This window comes from Gallus gallus, chromosome 8, assembly GCF_016699485.2.
Source record: "Gallus gallus isolate bGalGal1 chromosome 8, bGalGal1.mat.broiler.GRCg7b, whole genome shotgun sequence".
Classification (NCBI taxonomy): Eukaryota; Metazoa; Chordata; class Aves; order Galliformes; family Phasianidae; genus Gallus; species Gallus gallus.
In genome coordinates this window covers 14,363,819-14,379,049 of record NC_052539.1, presented here as the reverse complement: position 1 = coordinate 14,379,049, position 15,231 = coordinate 14,363,819, and the positions used below count along the sequence as shown (strand labels likewise).

General features: G+C 37.2%; 1 protein-coding gene across 50 annotated transcripts in view; it reads right to left on the bottom strand.

Moving 5' to 3' along the window:
- Positions 1-15,231, bottom strand: part of ZNF644 (zinc finger protein 644) — a 74,290-nt gene that overhangs the window by 14,299 nt on the left and 44,760 nt on the right. For 21 of the 50 annotated variants that reach the window (XM_025153006.3, XM_040705120.2, XM_040705133.2 and 18 more), the window contains 3 exons: positions 14,786-14,841; positions 3,325-3,430; positions 7-2,053 (listed from right to left, as the gene is read on the bottom strand). In XM_025153006.3, coding sequence (XP_025008774.1) covers positions 7-2,022 — 2,016 coding nt within the window. In that variant the 5' untranslated portion in view covers positions 2,023-2,053; positions 3,325-3,430; positions 14,786-14,841. Of the gene's footprint in view, positions 1-6; positions 2,054-3,324; positions 3,431-5,125; positions 5,211-5,555; positions 5,599-14,785; positions 14,842-15,231 lie in introns of all 50 variants that reach the window. The other 29 variants (XM_025153008.3, XM_040705124.2, XM_040705134.2 and 26 more) reach the window with 8 other exon arrangements.

The following is a 15,231-nucleotide window of genomic DNA, read 5'->3' as shown; positions in this document are numbered from 1 at the left end:
ACTTACAGATGACTGTGAAACGCTCTTCCGAGCCTTCTGTATCCTGTAGGGTCTCTTGTGAAGTTTTCCGAAGTTACTGGACTGCGATGCTGAGCCAAATGATCGTTTTACATCTTGTTTTAAAACTGAGTTCTTTGGAAACGTAGAAGATTGTTTGATCAACTGTTTTGTCCTGCTACCAAAATCTAAAGATTCTTCCATTATGCTGCCTTTTCTTTTTTCTAGTCTAAGATGGCTACCAAAGGGATCAATGCAAGATGCTGGATGCAAATATTCCATGTGCTTTTTTAAAATGCTTCTAGCCGAAGTTGTAAATGGACACATCTTGCACATGTACGTTGACGACTTCTTTGAGGATCCTAAATATGGATCTTTCATGGATGCCTTCTTCTGTGACTTCCTCTGGGATATGTCACTACCAATAACAGAACACTTGACTACTGCTCCATGAGCAATCCCTCGATGGCATTCAAGTTCATTTTCTGTCACAGCCATGAAATTGCATTCCTCACAGCAATAGTATCTTTTATCTTTTTCATGGGTCTTTGCATGCTGCACAAACGTCTTGGGACAATTGGTACCAAATACACACTGTGGGCACTGTAACCGTGCACTCCTACCCTCATCCTGAAGCTCTTTCAGCTCACGGATTTCTTCCATCAGCTTCTGTCTTCTTTCTTGGTGAATTATCATGTGTTTAAGAAGTGAATTACGATCTCTAAATGTCCTTCCACATTCCCTACATGCATAGGGCCTGGGGACATTGAGATGTCGGAAATGGCTGTTCCCATCTAAATGGTACATCATATGCCTATGCAGATGTTTCTTCTCCCTAAAATTCACATTGCACTTTGTACAGGGATAAAATGATGGTTCATCAGTACTGAAGGTAGATGGTGATTCAGAATCATTCTGTTCACATTTATTTTTTAAAGTATTGGAAAGAAAAGTGCTAGTGTGAACAGGAGAAGCATCCTCTGCACAGCTACCAGTGGGACTATAAATGAGCTGCTGGATAGCATCAACAGCTTCCAGCTCTTCGTCTGTGGATTCAGGCTTTACTTTACTCAATGAGTATTTCTGAGGTTCTACTATCTGTAGCTCCTCATTCTGTTCCAAGAAGTCAACAGTTAGCAGTTTTGACTTACTAGGAATATAAGTAGTATCACCAAAACAGTCTTCAGTATAGCGTGTTATTTTACTAACATCCATTTTTCTTTTTCTCTTTTTTTCTAAACCTACTTTACAGTGAATGGGAGACTTCTCTATTGTTTCTTCATTTGTCATAAGAAACTGTATAAACTCTTTTTGTGGATCCCAGCTGGGTTCACATCCCGATCTGAAACCACCTGTACCTGAGGAAATGCCTGTTAATGCATCAACACAATCGTCTTTTACCAGCAAATTTTTATCATCCTCGCAAACTTCTACTTGGCCTACTAAAGTGCTGTCTACACTATTTCCTACTGATTTCTGTGAATCACAACCAACTGAAGCAGAGGTAGGTAAATTTTTAATGGAATGAGTCATGTTCTTAGCATGTGCTACATCAGGTAACAAAAATAAAACTTGGTGCTGATTTGAATTTTCTGTTGAACTCTTTGCAGGCAGCTGAAGATCATGAACCACCGTCAAAGTTGAGCAGGAATCCGTATGATGACCTACAGGCTGTCCAGTGGTTAGTGAAACACTGCCTTTACTCATAATGGAAGTTTTTGTTGAGGTGGAGTGTGAAACTGGTCCATTAACAGCAGTTCCTCTAGACAAGATAAAGTTTTCACTAGAAACAGTAGGAGCACCAGTGTGTATAAATAGAGAAGTCTGGCCTCCACTTAAGGCGTTTTCAGATCTGTCCCTGGATAGCTCCTCAGGCAGAGTCAATGTATTGTTTTTCTGAAACAATGTGTCACTCTCTTGTGATTCAGGAATGCCACCTTCCTCCTCAGATACAAAATCACATAGGATTTCCTCCTCTTCTTCTTTAGCACCAGTAACTTCAGTATTTATCTCTAAATCATCCATGTTGCTGGTCTGTCCATTAAGTACATTTATACTAAAACAAACAAACAAAACAACAAAACAAGCAAGAAAGGAATCAGAATCACAGAAATGTAAGAATGACAATTTTAATTTACAATTTTCTCTAGGACCATCCTCTTCCACACTGTAATCAGAATGTTTTGAATAAAAAAAATATTTTAACAAGTTTGAGACATATTTTAAATTAATCAATAAAGGAACCAAAAACTGTATGTATATATATATACACACATATATATATATATATTTTTTGCTAGGCTATAGTAATAACCATACAGCACTGTCTAGTACTATCTCAGTCCAAAAAAAGCCTCAACACCTACACGCAAGGTAGAAAAAATGATTGACAAAATCTGTGCAAATGCATTTTACATGTACATTCACTTGAACATACTCTTTATCTTTAATTACATTCTAAAAGTAAAACAAGCAAGGACTTCAGGTTATCCAGACATCCACTACAGTCATTTTAGTGATTTTCGTATTATTATTATTTTAAAATGTAATTACCTTTGAGACCTAAGAAATAAACCAAAATGATTTTTACATATTTCAAGGTATCACATCTTTCAAAGCACTTGTTTACAGTTGACATAATGATACACAAAAGCTTGTAGTGCATTTACTTGGTATCAATAGAGAATTAATAGAGAATACATCCAAACTAGGCCAATTTTGGACATATAATTACTGATGCAAACATAGAAAATGATTAAATTTGCTGAAGAAATGAGATGTTTTCCCATTATGTTCTTAAAAAAGAGCTCTCCTTGCTTTAAGACAAATACATAAATGAGATCCTGCTGATGTTCTGAGCCCATTTAAAATGCTAAGCAAATAAAACAGCATTTTCTTAGAGGTGGAAAAAAAATAAGAAGTTTGAAAAATATTTACTTAGGATTTATCTACCTAATGGAATTACCATGTTGAATTCAGCGTATGACAATAGCATCTACTAATTCAGAGAATATTACATATTAATTCTTCGCGTGTGTTAAGTATGTCTTTCTACAAGCAACTTTCATTTACACACAAAATAATCTACCCAATGCTTACTGAGCACAAAGAAGTTTCCTGTGTATGGGTCTTGAGAACACAGTAAGCATAAGGCATTAGAACATCCACCTAGGAGATGGAAACATTTATCTGTTTTACAGAAAACACATTATTTTACCCTTGAATAGTACTTTCATATTTTAGGGGATTTGTGTCTGCCATCACATATTTAGTTTCAGACATTAATCAACATTTTGAATAAAGAATCCTGTTAAATGGAGTTATTACCTAGACTCTTTGAATTACGGTGTTATAACTCACAACAAATGTCCATGGCTCCTTGCAGTGGTCCTTCATCAAAGTCAAGGAAGATCATGCTTGACATCCTTTCTTCCTAAGGATAGAAAATAAGCTGTTTAAAGGGCACCAATTTCATCTTTATACATCACACAACAAAATGAATTCAGAACTATTAGTTTTTCCAATTCAACATCATAACTGTCCATGTAATTCAAACCTAGCCAGAAGGTTAGGTTTGAATTACATGGACACGAAATTCTGTGCTCTTCAAATCAGCAAAATGACAAAATAATCTAATCTCCTTAAAGTTTCTAAATAACAAACCTCACTATACTGAATTTTGTCTTAACCATTCTGAAGAAAAATAAACTGTATATGTAGTACAAATAAAGTGAAAAAAACCTTTTTACAGCAAGAAGTTCAAAAAGTGTTTTCTTTGCTACCCAGTTACTGATCTACTCAATCTAGCAATGCAGCTATACTCACATCAGCTGCATAACAAATGCCTAATGCATATGAAATGATTGAATTTGTTACACTCCTTATATGTCCTAATGCATACGATCAACTACATGGTCCAGATATCTGTCTTCATTTCATAGATTTCTGAGTTTCTTTGCTCTTTTCAGATCATATTCACAGTATCATCCTTAAATGGTGATAATGCACTACCCAGCAGGAGTCTTCACAACATAAACACAAGTTAGAAAAGAGTACTACAAACATGCACTAAAAATCAGTAATGCAAAAATCAAATTCAAGAGGGGAAAGCTGCAAAGACACAGAACTGCTCGAATGATTTTATTACTGAACAGCATAAGCTCCATTTAATATAAGGCAGCAGACTATGAAACGTTCCCAGACAGTTTAGAAGAAATATAGTAAGTCAGCTTTTCCTGAAAGACGTGCATTTTCTTTATTTTGTTACTGCAGATGTAGACAAGTGCATGCTCAGTCAATTTCAGAGCCTACATTAGCTTTTCTCAACAGGAAGCAATGTTGCTAACAAAGTGGTAAATTCAGTGTTAATGAGTGGCTTCACTGTTACCACCTCTGAGGTAAAACCTTCCACGTTCCAAGTTCCACCCATCTGTTGTGGTGTTAGGGGTTCAGAGGAAGAACAGACGCTTCCCATTTAAAGCAACCCCACTGATACCCCCCAAACAGCAGGGAGGCTGACTGAGAACACAGAGATTGCAGCCCTCATTATCAAATGGCTCCTGAAAACTTCTCACAGGTTTACAGGGTGAAGGCAAAATCACGTTGTTCCATATACAAAAACCATGTGCATTATTGTTAAAACCTGAGTTAAAACCTGAGTTAAAACAAGGAGAGGGCACCATACAACCACCTCAAACTTCAGAACTATCATGAACAATATCCAAAACATTACATCATGCAATCTCAAAGGAGACTCCTTTCTGTACTGTGTATTTATGAAGATTGTGAACTACTGCATATGGATCTGTTAGAAGGCATCTATGGTAATACAACACTCCCTACAGATTTCAGGCTTTGAATTAAGCCTTAGCTGCTCACCATATCGATAATATTGCTGTTACGTTTTAATAATTTTCTGCTAATTATCACATTTTTCCAGCTATCAGGGTGGTACAATCCATTATGTGCTGGACAACAAGAAGACAGTTAGCATTTTTAGCAGTATATTTTTAAAAAAACATAAAACACATTCTTAGATTTGTGAGTATTGTGATAATAGGGAGCCAAAATGCAGTACTGCACATGTAGGAATTTGCTCAGTAACAATGATTCCACACAGTGCCATTACTCTTGAGAAGAACATCATTATTATTTCACTCGTGCCATTCAGGAGATGCGGTATCCAGACTGAAATGCCACGTAATCCTGAACAACTTGGAAAAAAAGAAAATCAGTCATCGAAACAACAAAGACGCAACGAAGAGTATACAATAACCTTTGCATATTTCCTGCATAGTTTTATAAGTAACGCTTTCTATACCACATTAGAAATGCATATTGTACTAGTTCTGTCAAAATACACAGTAATTAATCCTTAGAGTACTTGAAACATAAACACTGAGATTAAATTTCAAATTTAATATTGCAAATAGCGCTTGCCACATCCTCTACCAGGGCAATGCAGTCAGTTTTTTGTTTAAGAACACAGACATAGAAGATGAGTGCAAAACAGCAGCGCACAGAAAGCCTACACAAGCACCACAATTCGAGGCTCATACCTTGGAAATACTTCAATATTCTCTTCAATTGTTTTAGGTAACCCTAGAACAAATGAAGCATGGTCCACAGTGTTGATCCTGACTTAGGTGATACACTGATTGTTATAGTGGCATTATTCATTTTCAAAAGTAGAAAAGAACCAATTATTTAGCCAACTAAGCCCAATTCCAACTGATTTAATTAAGTACTTCTGCATTTACATTTTCACTTTCTAAATAGTGTTTTTATTCATAAAATATCAGTTTCAAATCATAATTAGTTCTGCAGATATGAATGCCCGTGGCCAGATACTCTAAGCATTGAAAGTGTAAGGTCAGATCTGTCTTCAAGCTGACAGATCATCATTTAAATGCCTTAAGCTAATCTTACAGTCACAAAAATCTTGAACATCAGTATTTTTGCAAACTATCAGCACTTGCTATAACACCCTTACTACACTACATCTTGAGGTTACTACAGAAGAAATGAGGTGATAATTGCATATTAACATAATTATTCGGTAATCCCTCTCAGCAAGCTTCCCAGGTCACTCAGTAATTCAGATTAGATGCAACCTTCCTGTCATCAAATCAATGCTGTCCACTTTCTGTTCATTAAGAATTCTTTTTGATAGGAATCTACTTAATTCCATTGTTCTATGTACATTATTAATTGTATTTATTACAAGTAGGTTTATGACATTTCCAAGCTGCCATTTCATAACGACAACCTTTACTACATAGCAGTGTCACACACCAAAGTGGAGTGCCTTCCCACAACACTGGTTCATTAAAGCTCGCACCGCAATGCTAAGCGTATTCCGCTGCTGTCTACTAGCAGATACAGACAGAGGTTTGTCCATTTCTCTTACAAGAACGCTGCTTTACAAGCATTTACAATAGACTGGAAAGGACACTGCAGGTGAAAAATGAAGTTGGAAAAACATGGCTAAGACTGAGAAAAGCATTAAGTGCTTCTGTGTGTTTTGATACTAAGTTTCTCACCAAATCATAAATACAAACCAGTGAGCTAAAAGCACAGAGTAGCTATTAAGTATCAGGACGACTTAAGAGTCATCTCCTAAATGGGTTGAATTTACTCGCTAAATTAACTGAAGAAACACACCATTTACACAGTGCTACAAGAAAGGCAAAACTGAACTTGTCCCGGGCCAAGTAACCAGTCGTATGTCAAGTCCTTTAAGCCACATCTGTGAATAACCAAGGTACTTGAGATGATTCAAATATTCAAGAGACAGTAAAGGTGTTTCAGGCTTGTACCGATTCCATTTACGTTTGTTATTCCTTCAAAACTTTGTTATTAAAACAGAAAAAAAGCTAACAGACGTCATCACTTTCATCCAGAAGCATTGCTGAAATAAAGCTTTCTGGAACAGCAGCTGATGGAACCAAAGTCGCAGATTTCCGAACAACAGCTGACTAAAGCCCTTTAAGCACACCATGGCACCAGGCTAAGGCAGAGGATCCCTGTTTTGCCTCATTATGCAGCCTATTCCTTCACTAACTTAATCGTGGCCCACTGACAAGTACTGAGCTTCCATCCAAAGTGAAATGTTTACAACAGCTGGAAAATGAAGACTCATACAGAACAGGAGGAAGCTGTATAAATGCTACTCAGATCAACAGGAGGGGATGAGAAAGCCAAAAAGCTTGTTTCCCAAATAGCCACGTGTATAAGCATAACCTCATCACACCTTTATGAAGAAAAAAAAAAACCATCTTATTTAGAGGGTATCTGGACAACACTTCACAATGCTTTAGCCTCTTCCATATAACAGTGCACACACTTCACACCTACTGAGTATGGGGTGCTATCCAGCAGTATGAATACCCTAAGATGATAAAATTATGGTATTTTAAACATCCAAAGAATACCTACTAATAATTTTCCTCTACCTATTCTTAAAATCTACCCTGATCCACCTCCCAGATGAAAACAGGACCACAAAACCTGACAACCACAGAACAAACCAGTGATTCACTTTGCCTTCGCCAAGCTGGATTGCAAATTCAGCCGTTGAAAATACATTCAATTCTCCACAGCGCAGACAGACTGCTTACTCCTAACCTGCCTTACTGAGCTTTGAAATATACAAATTCATTTGAACATTTCTGGGAATTATTAACTTCTGCAGTGAACAGAGAGCTTGCTCAGCATGCACTGCGCAGCACCATCAGTACTGCCCTCTCACAGCACCACACACAAGAGTATGTTCAGTAATATAACTACAGTCTGAGCAGTTCCACTCAAAACTAAACAAATTCTGGCTATGTGAAAGCCCAAACATCAGAAAGCTTCTCATACCTAGTTGGGCTCCCACATTAAGAGTGATTTTCTAAGTAGTAAGAAAATTCACTGAGGCAACACTACGAAAAATACAGGAGTTACCACAATGGACAGCGATCCCAATGACTACAATACTACAATTGTTTATTTATTTATTTATTTTAATTTTAAACTGCAAAGATTGCTCCCAATTCCTTAAAGAGGCAACGAGAAGAAAGTAAACAAACCAAAATGGGAAATTTTCACCAAGTTGTCATATTTCTTTATAAAAAGTTGACCAAAGAGAAACTTGCATAGGAGTCTTTTATCATTATACAAGCTAGCAGAAGATCAACACAATTAGGGGAGGAAAGAAAGAAACAAATAGATGCAACTGTCATTGCTCAGCAATGGAAAATTCACCATCAGTAGTCACCAGCTATACAACTTTACCACTAACTTTATCTGTATTTCCAAAAAATAAAAAAAATCCAAAGCATTTCTAACACAGAATACGGGGAAGGAAGGAGTAGTTTCTTAGGAGTATGTTATTTACTAATTTGAAGTTTTAGGACTCTAAGCAACAAAAAGACAGCAAGTCTACAAAATCTTTAAGAATTCAAGTCTAAAGAGGTTTCTTTCTGGCTAAACGATTAAGTTCAGATCTTCCAGGAGAAACAAGGCAGCATTTCCACTGGTCTATCAACTCACAAAAAGATAATAAAAAACCCTCTGTCTTTTCAGTAAGATCATAATCAGGAACACCAAACTTGAAGCACACTTATTTTCTAGAAGTTTATATACCTGAAAATTTGTAGTTAACAAAACAGCTTCTTTGAAAGCCGTGTGTCAGACAGTTAGAAAAAAATGTCAGAATTTTGTAAACATGATTTTTGCTCTAGAATGTGTAGGAGTGATACTGAAACATCTCACATCTGCAAGACAACAGTTCACAACCAAAGCAAGACTGTCTTAAAATTCAGAAACCATAGAACACTGCTACTGCCACCAACCATTCTTAATCTTATTTCTCCAATATTGATTTTCCCAAGCAAATATACCAATTTGTCACAATGGAGTACATCACACTAAAATCCAATACTGAAATCAATAAAATAAATGAGAATACAATTCAAGTGTCAAAAGAATCAGATGTATGACTTTCAAAAACATTCTTCTAGTTTTAAGCGCTGGTGCAGCCACTTAAGATGATCTCATTGGCAGACTTTTCAAAGTGAACTAGATACTGCTAAAAGATGCCTAGCCTGTACAAAACCAAGCCTTTGAATCTTGAATGGAAACCTCAAACAGAAACCCTATAGGCTTCCATAACTCCCCACAGCACTTGACAGCCCTATCCATACAAGTCAAGTACTGAAGTCCTCACATTCCAGCATCTTTGTCTAGTTTGTATTTTTCAGAAGTACAAACCAGCTTGAAGTGACACTGCCCACAGTTTCTACTAGAGATAAAAACTACAGTCAAACTACTGATTTTTCCAAGGTGGACACAGATGAGGTAATAACTAACAGCATCCCAGGAGCGCCCACAGAACTTCTAAAAATACAGACTTGTGGTGCGATAATACCCACTATTTCACCAGAAAACTGTTGCCCTCCATAGTTTCACATGCACAGAGAAATTACTGTGGTCACATGGTAGTGTGGGTTCTCTGCCTTGACCCCCGTCCCTCCACCTCCCCTGAAGCTATTAAAAATTTTAGGACTGTGATGAGTGGAGTGAAGCCTAGTTGGTGGCCATTAACTAGTGCTGTGCTCTGGGGGCAATACGGGGTCCAACACTGCTTGACATCTTTATAAGTGAAGGGGCAGCATGAAATCACAAGAAAGTTTGCTGTTGATACAAAACCAGGACAGGTGGCTGATACATTAGAGTCATGTTGCCACTTGACAGTGGCACTGTCTCCATTGCCACTGGAGATAGGAGCTAACAAAAACTTTATGATATTCAACAAAGCCAAGTATGAAGTTCTGCACCATAAGTAACACGCACCAGCACAGACTGGAAAGAAGCTTTGCAGAGAAGTACTTGAGGGTCCCAATGGACAGCAAGTTGAACATGAGCAAGCAGTGTAACCTTGTGGCAAAAAAAAAGTCCAAAGAAATGCTGCCCCCAGGTTGAGGGAGGTGACCCTTCTCCTCTAACTCAGCCCTGGCAAAACCACATCTGGAGTTCTGGGATCTGCAGCACAAGAGAGACCTGGGGCTACTGCAGAGTCTCCTGAAAGGCCATTGGGACAATTAAGAGACTGGAGCATCTCATATGAGGAAAGGCTGACAGCAGTGGGACTGTTCAGCATAGAGAAGAGAAGACTTGGGGTCAGATCTCATCCATACATACAAACATCTGATGGGAGAGTGCAGAAGGGGCAGTACTGTACTCTCCTCAGTGGTGCCCACTCTTCAGCGGTGTCGAGTGATAGAAAGGACAGATAGGAACACATGAGTTTCCACCTGAAGAGGCCATATTCTTCCAGTGTTGCTCTTTTCCAGAATTCTCTCACTAAATGATCTTGTTATTCTCAAATCTATAAATGCGTACTTTCCAAGTTCTATCTCATTTTCTATTAACATTTCTATTACTTAGCATTCGCCACAATTATTACTTTTTCACAGGATGAACCCCTCTTCCAGCTCACAATTTGCTTAGATGCCTTCTTGTCATACCACAGAGGGGCCTAAGGAAGCTGGATTCTCAGTGTTAGCTTTCCAAACAATGTAAGAAAAGTATTTCTCCATCACAAAATCTACTTCCATCAGTTATGACTATAATCACAGCGAGTGAGGAATCTCACATAGAGATCACACTTAAGAAAGTACATGCCTTCTTGTGGGCTCTAGCACCATTACTAGAGTTCTTGTAAAGGGAAAAAAAAATAAAACAAAAGCTTTGCTGTCATTGCAGAAGATTTCAGCTTCCAGAGAAAAGAGACTCAACATGTAGACTGTTGAGACTCAACATACACTGTCAAATTACTTCATTATACATTGGAATTATGCCTTTCTTAGGAGCAATGCCAATTTAAATGACTCTTGCCTTCCTCCACATCCCTTCTTTCCATTTGTTAACTATTTCTTTACCGAGTTTAACAGGCTGGCACACTTACAGCTGAACTGGCACAACTGGCAGGCAGAAACTAAGAGTAAGGGCATGAACTCACCAAAAGGGAGAATTCTTTCCTAATGCTTTTCATCAATAAATAAATGTAAAAGTGCAGAGAAAATTTCAGAAGGCAAGAAAGAAGTTTTGTTATTCCCTTATTTGCCTGCAACAGATGACATTATGAAGAACACTACCATGAAACTGATGTTATCTCCTAAAATCATTTGAAGTATACTATTCAATCTAAGTAAAACACTAGAAGTAAATGCTAGGATAATTCAGCTGGGGAACATTAAATAATACATCTTCTGAGAATACTATTATCATGAGAAATAATCTTAAATTCAAATATATGATAGCTAGATTTTCCATGGAGACATACAAAAGCAAATCCTTTCAGTAGGTTAAATAAGAAGTATCTTCACTTCTACGGTGCATCAGCAACTTGTAGAAAATTTAAAACAAGGCTGCTCCCCTTTAAATTGCAGCTCTACAGAACCAAAGCATTTTTCTGTTCAGAAAAAAGTCCTTTTGAAGCCAAGTAGTGCCACCAAGTGGTGGTGAGATTCCGTATGCAAATGTTACTCCACACGTAGATCCCACAGAACTAAAAATGTTCCCCAGCCACCAAGTAAGCGACTGAAGATGTACTAAGAAAGAGACTTCAAAATAATCAAAGCAGAACTACATATTTTAGTAATCAAATCCAAAACTGACTTTCAATTTAAATCAAAAAGTTTTCCTACAGTTAAGTGTTTTTGTTCAGACACCTTCTGTGAGCAGTAGCTAAAGAACTCTTTCTTCCACTACAAATACAGTAAGTATCAGCAAACTGACTAATAATGTTTTCCATAACTCTTTGCAAATCTCCAGTGATTACAAGTGCACAGTCACAGAGGTCTTACTTTCACTGTACTTTCAAACCTCAGCATGTAGAGAACACAACCAGACCAGGAAGGGTTTTGGAAATCAGGTTCATCTATTTTTGACAGAAATATTTCTCAAATTCATCGACTGCATACTGTCAGTTAGCTGTGCCAGCTATTCCTGGGATGTCACTCCTAAAGGTCAGAGGTGAGAACTCTTACAACACTGCCACAGATTTACAATGCAACTTTTTTTTCTTTCTTTCTTTTAATAGAAGACATTAAAACGCTTAACACAATTTTACTGAAATGCATCTTAGAACACGGACACACTCTCCAGCTTTGGAAGAAATTCTGACCTCATTTCCCATTACAGTGAAAAAAAGTAGTATTTTTTTCTCTCTCTCCAGCATGTTCTGAGAGGTATCCAGCAATTTATTACGCTTTTTACTTGTTTGGGCTGATAATCATTTGCTGCACATATTTTAGTAGTATCACAAATTGTAAGATCGTACCTCCTGCTGATGTAGAGACCTCCTAAAGCATGCTGTATTTCCCAATTACCAAAAGACTTCCCCAAATGAACACTCCACTTTTACTCTCTCACTTTACAACTCTAGAGTAATAAATGACATTGAGTGGCATCCAGTGATCATCACCAACAAATTGGTTCTGATCAACCACTGTATTCCTTCAGTGACCAAAGGTATAAAAGCTAGCAAGACGGTAAATAACAGCGCTAAATAATGCAGAAAACATCCTGTGCTCTTTCAGGTTAAAACAAAAAAAAACCTGTCAATTTGGAGAACATTATCATCCTTACTGATGAACATGTGAAATCGTTTTTAGAAGACTTGTAGCTGTATAACACTGTATGTGACCAGATGAAGAGACAAAAGCTCACACTTACAAGCAGTAAGAAATGTTAAGGCACTCCCCTCATAACTGAGTTTTTTTTTTTGTTTTAACTCATTGCTGTAAATAAAACTCACCTTATGGTAGCCAAAACTATCTGAATAGCAACATGAAAATTGTGTAAGATTCCTGCCTGACCAAAAGAAGCATAAATCAGACACACCCAAATTTATCCTGAGCTTCTAAACAAATAACCTGTCCTCTTTCAACATCTGTGGTGCTATTATTCATTTATTGTTTTTCCTGTTTTTAAGTAAAGCAGTATTAAATACATTCAAGACAGCTTTGGGAAATAAGTCCTGTTTTGCCAGCCATCTCAAATACTTAAAAACTGATCTCATGCCAAAAACCATTACAGAGAAATTCAGCACAAGCACTTCCTGTAACCCTTGCTGTTATATGGAAGTGTGATCAACTATACTATTAGCATATCGAGCAAGATTATTTTCCTTACATTTCCCCCATATTCAAAAGAAGATACAAAAGAAGACAGGTCCTCCTATGGAGCTCAGACAGTGCAGCCTGGAACTTGGAAAACTTAAGAACAAAGACATTTATCTTAATAAAATACATTCATTGTTTTTAAATAGTTTCTTACTTGTGTACATTTAACAGGCAATGAGTTTTTTGATTTCCCTAAAGCCAAGATGTCTTACTATTTACATTTGCAATTAGGAAACCAAACGATTTGCAATTAGCAAAGCAAAAACCCAAATTCATCACTCTCAAAGAAAACCTCTATAGAAAGCACCTTCCATCATCAGGAAATAAATTCCTGTCAAGAGTACAAGATGTTTGAGCGAATCATTAAATCGCATTTTCAACTACTGCTTTAGGTGATGTAAGCTTACATGAAAGGCCAAGTCTGCACCAAGTTGTGCAATTTAAATTCATTGGTCAGAAGCCTACAAGATGCTGCAGTCACTACACTCATGAGTGGAGACAGAAGACATAGGCAAGTACAGGTGGTCTGCATGTTCCTATCAGAACCTCAAGATCTCCTCCAAGCAGTAACAGTACCAATTAAACATCATCATACGATTTCCACGTAGTCTTTCATTTTTTATGTCCTCTTGTTGTGTAACAACAGGACCTCCCTCTCACCTGTTCAAAACACTGAGCTAAATTCTAAGACGGTATATTAGTCGGCAGCAAGGAGAAAACTTGGGAACCCAGATCTTACTTGCTAAAGAAGCCTGTGTGTCCAACTCTATCAAGACCTGTCTCCACAGTAATGAGAATATACTGAATCTGGGATCTTACCTAAAGACACTTGTGAAGGAATCAAGCTGAAATAGCTGAAAGCAAACTGCTCTTAAGTGTGTTTAATGTAACTTAATAGAGAATAAATTAATTAATCAAAGTATTCCTGTCATAGAACATGAAGTAACGTGAAGAGAAACAAAATCTGTGCTTAAATACATTTTTTGTCTCAAAAAATTAGAGGGGGTAGGAGGGGCATGCCAAGAAATGCTCAGGTTCCTAAACTGACAGTTTGCAATTGCAAATGGACATCCAGATTCTGCAGGAGATTTTCATATATTCTCTCTTACAAATAGCTCCAATAGAGTTCCTTCCTTAGGACAGAACAGGGAAAGAAAAAGAATTTCATAATTAAGAAATTGAAATACTGTTCTGGTAGCTGGCCAGATTTCCCACATAGTTATTTATTAATAAAATAAGTGAAAGTTTAACACACTCCTCTGACAACGCAAAGTACATTTTCAAAACTTAGAAACCAGGCAGATAATATGTAGAGAATGAAATCCATCTTAAGTACTCATAATTCTGGTTCTCATCAGCTAACAGAACGCCCCAATGGCTTTTTGACTACAACAGTTTGCAGGAAAAAAAACAACAACCATAACTGTTACCATAAGTTTAACTACTGGGGGAGGAGGAATGGTGTTCCTCTTTTGGTATCACAGCGCTGCATACCTAAATTTGAGCAACCAAGACTCAAGTTGCAATACAGTTCATTTTTTCACTGACTGCTTTTCTGATTGCTTAGCAGTACGTGCTAATGCATTCAAGCAATCTGGGACAAAAAATCCACATACCTTTGTTTGTTTTTTTTGCATTAAGCTCTGAGATCCACTTCCACATTAAAACAAACCTGTAAAATAAAACATGAATTTAACACATCAGTGTATTCTAGGTTGGAAATATCAAAATTTGAGTGGTTTTCTCTCAAACACGTGCGATTTTCTAACAACAGATGTTGGTATTAACCTATCAACAAACTGTGTAAGTATAAACATGCTATTAAACTAAGAAGAGGGGGGAAAAGTTGCATAGCAAGAGAAGTTCTGCATTTTCAGCTAGTGCTTTCAAACTCAGCTATTTTATGTTCCTTGAACAGTGAATGAAGCATAGAGAATAAATGGTTAGAAATCAAAGTTTTTCTGACCTTTTTCATAAAAAGCATCAAAGTACCTGAAATTAAGTGTTGGAAGGTTTTGAATACAGGGCCCCACCAGTTTTTCCTCTGAAAAAGTTAACTATA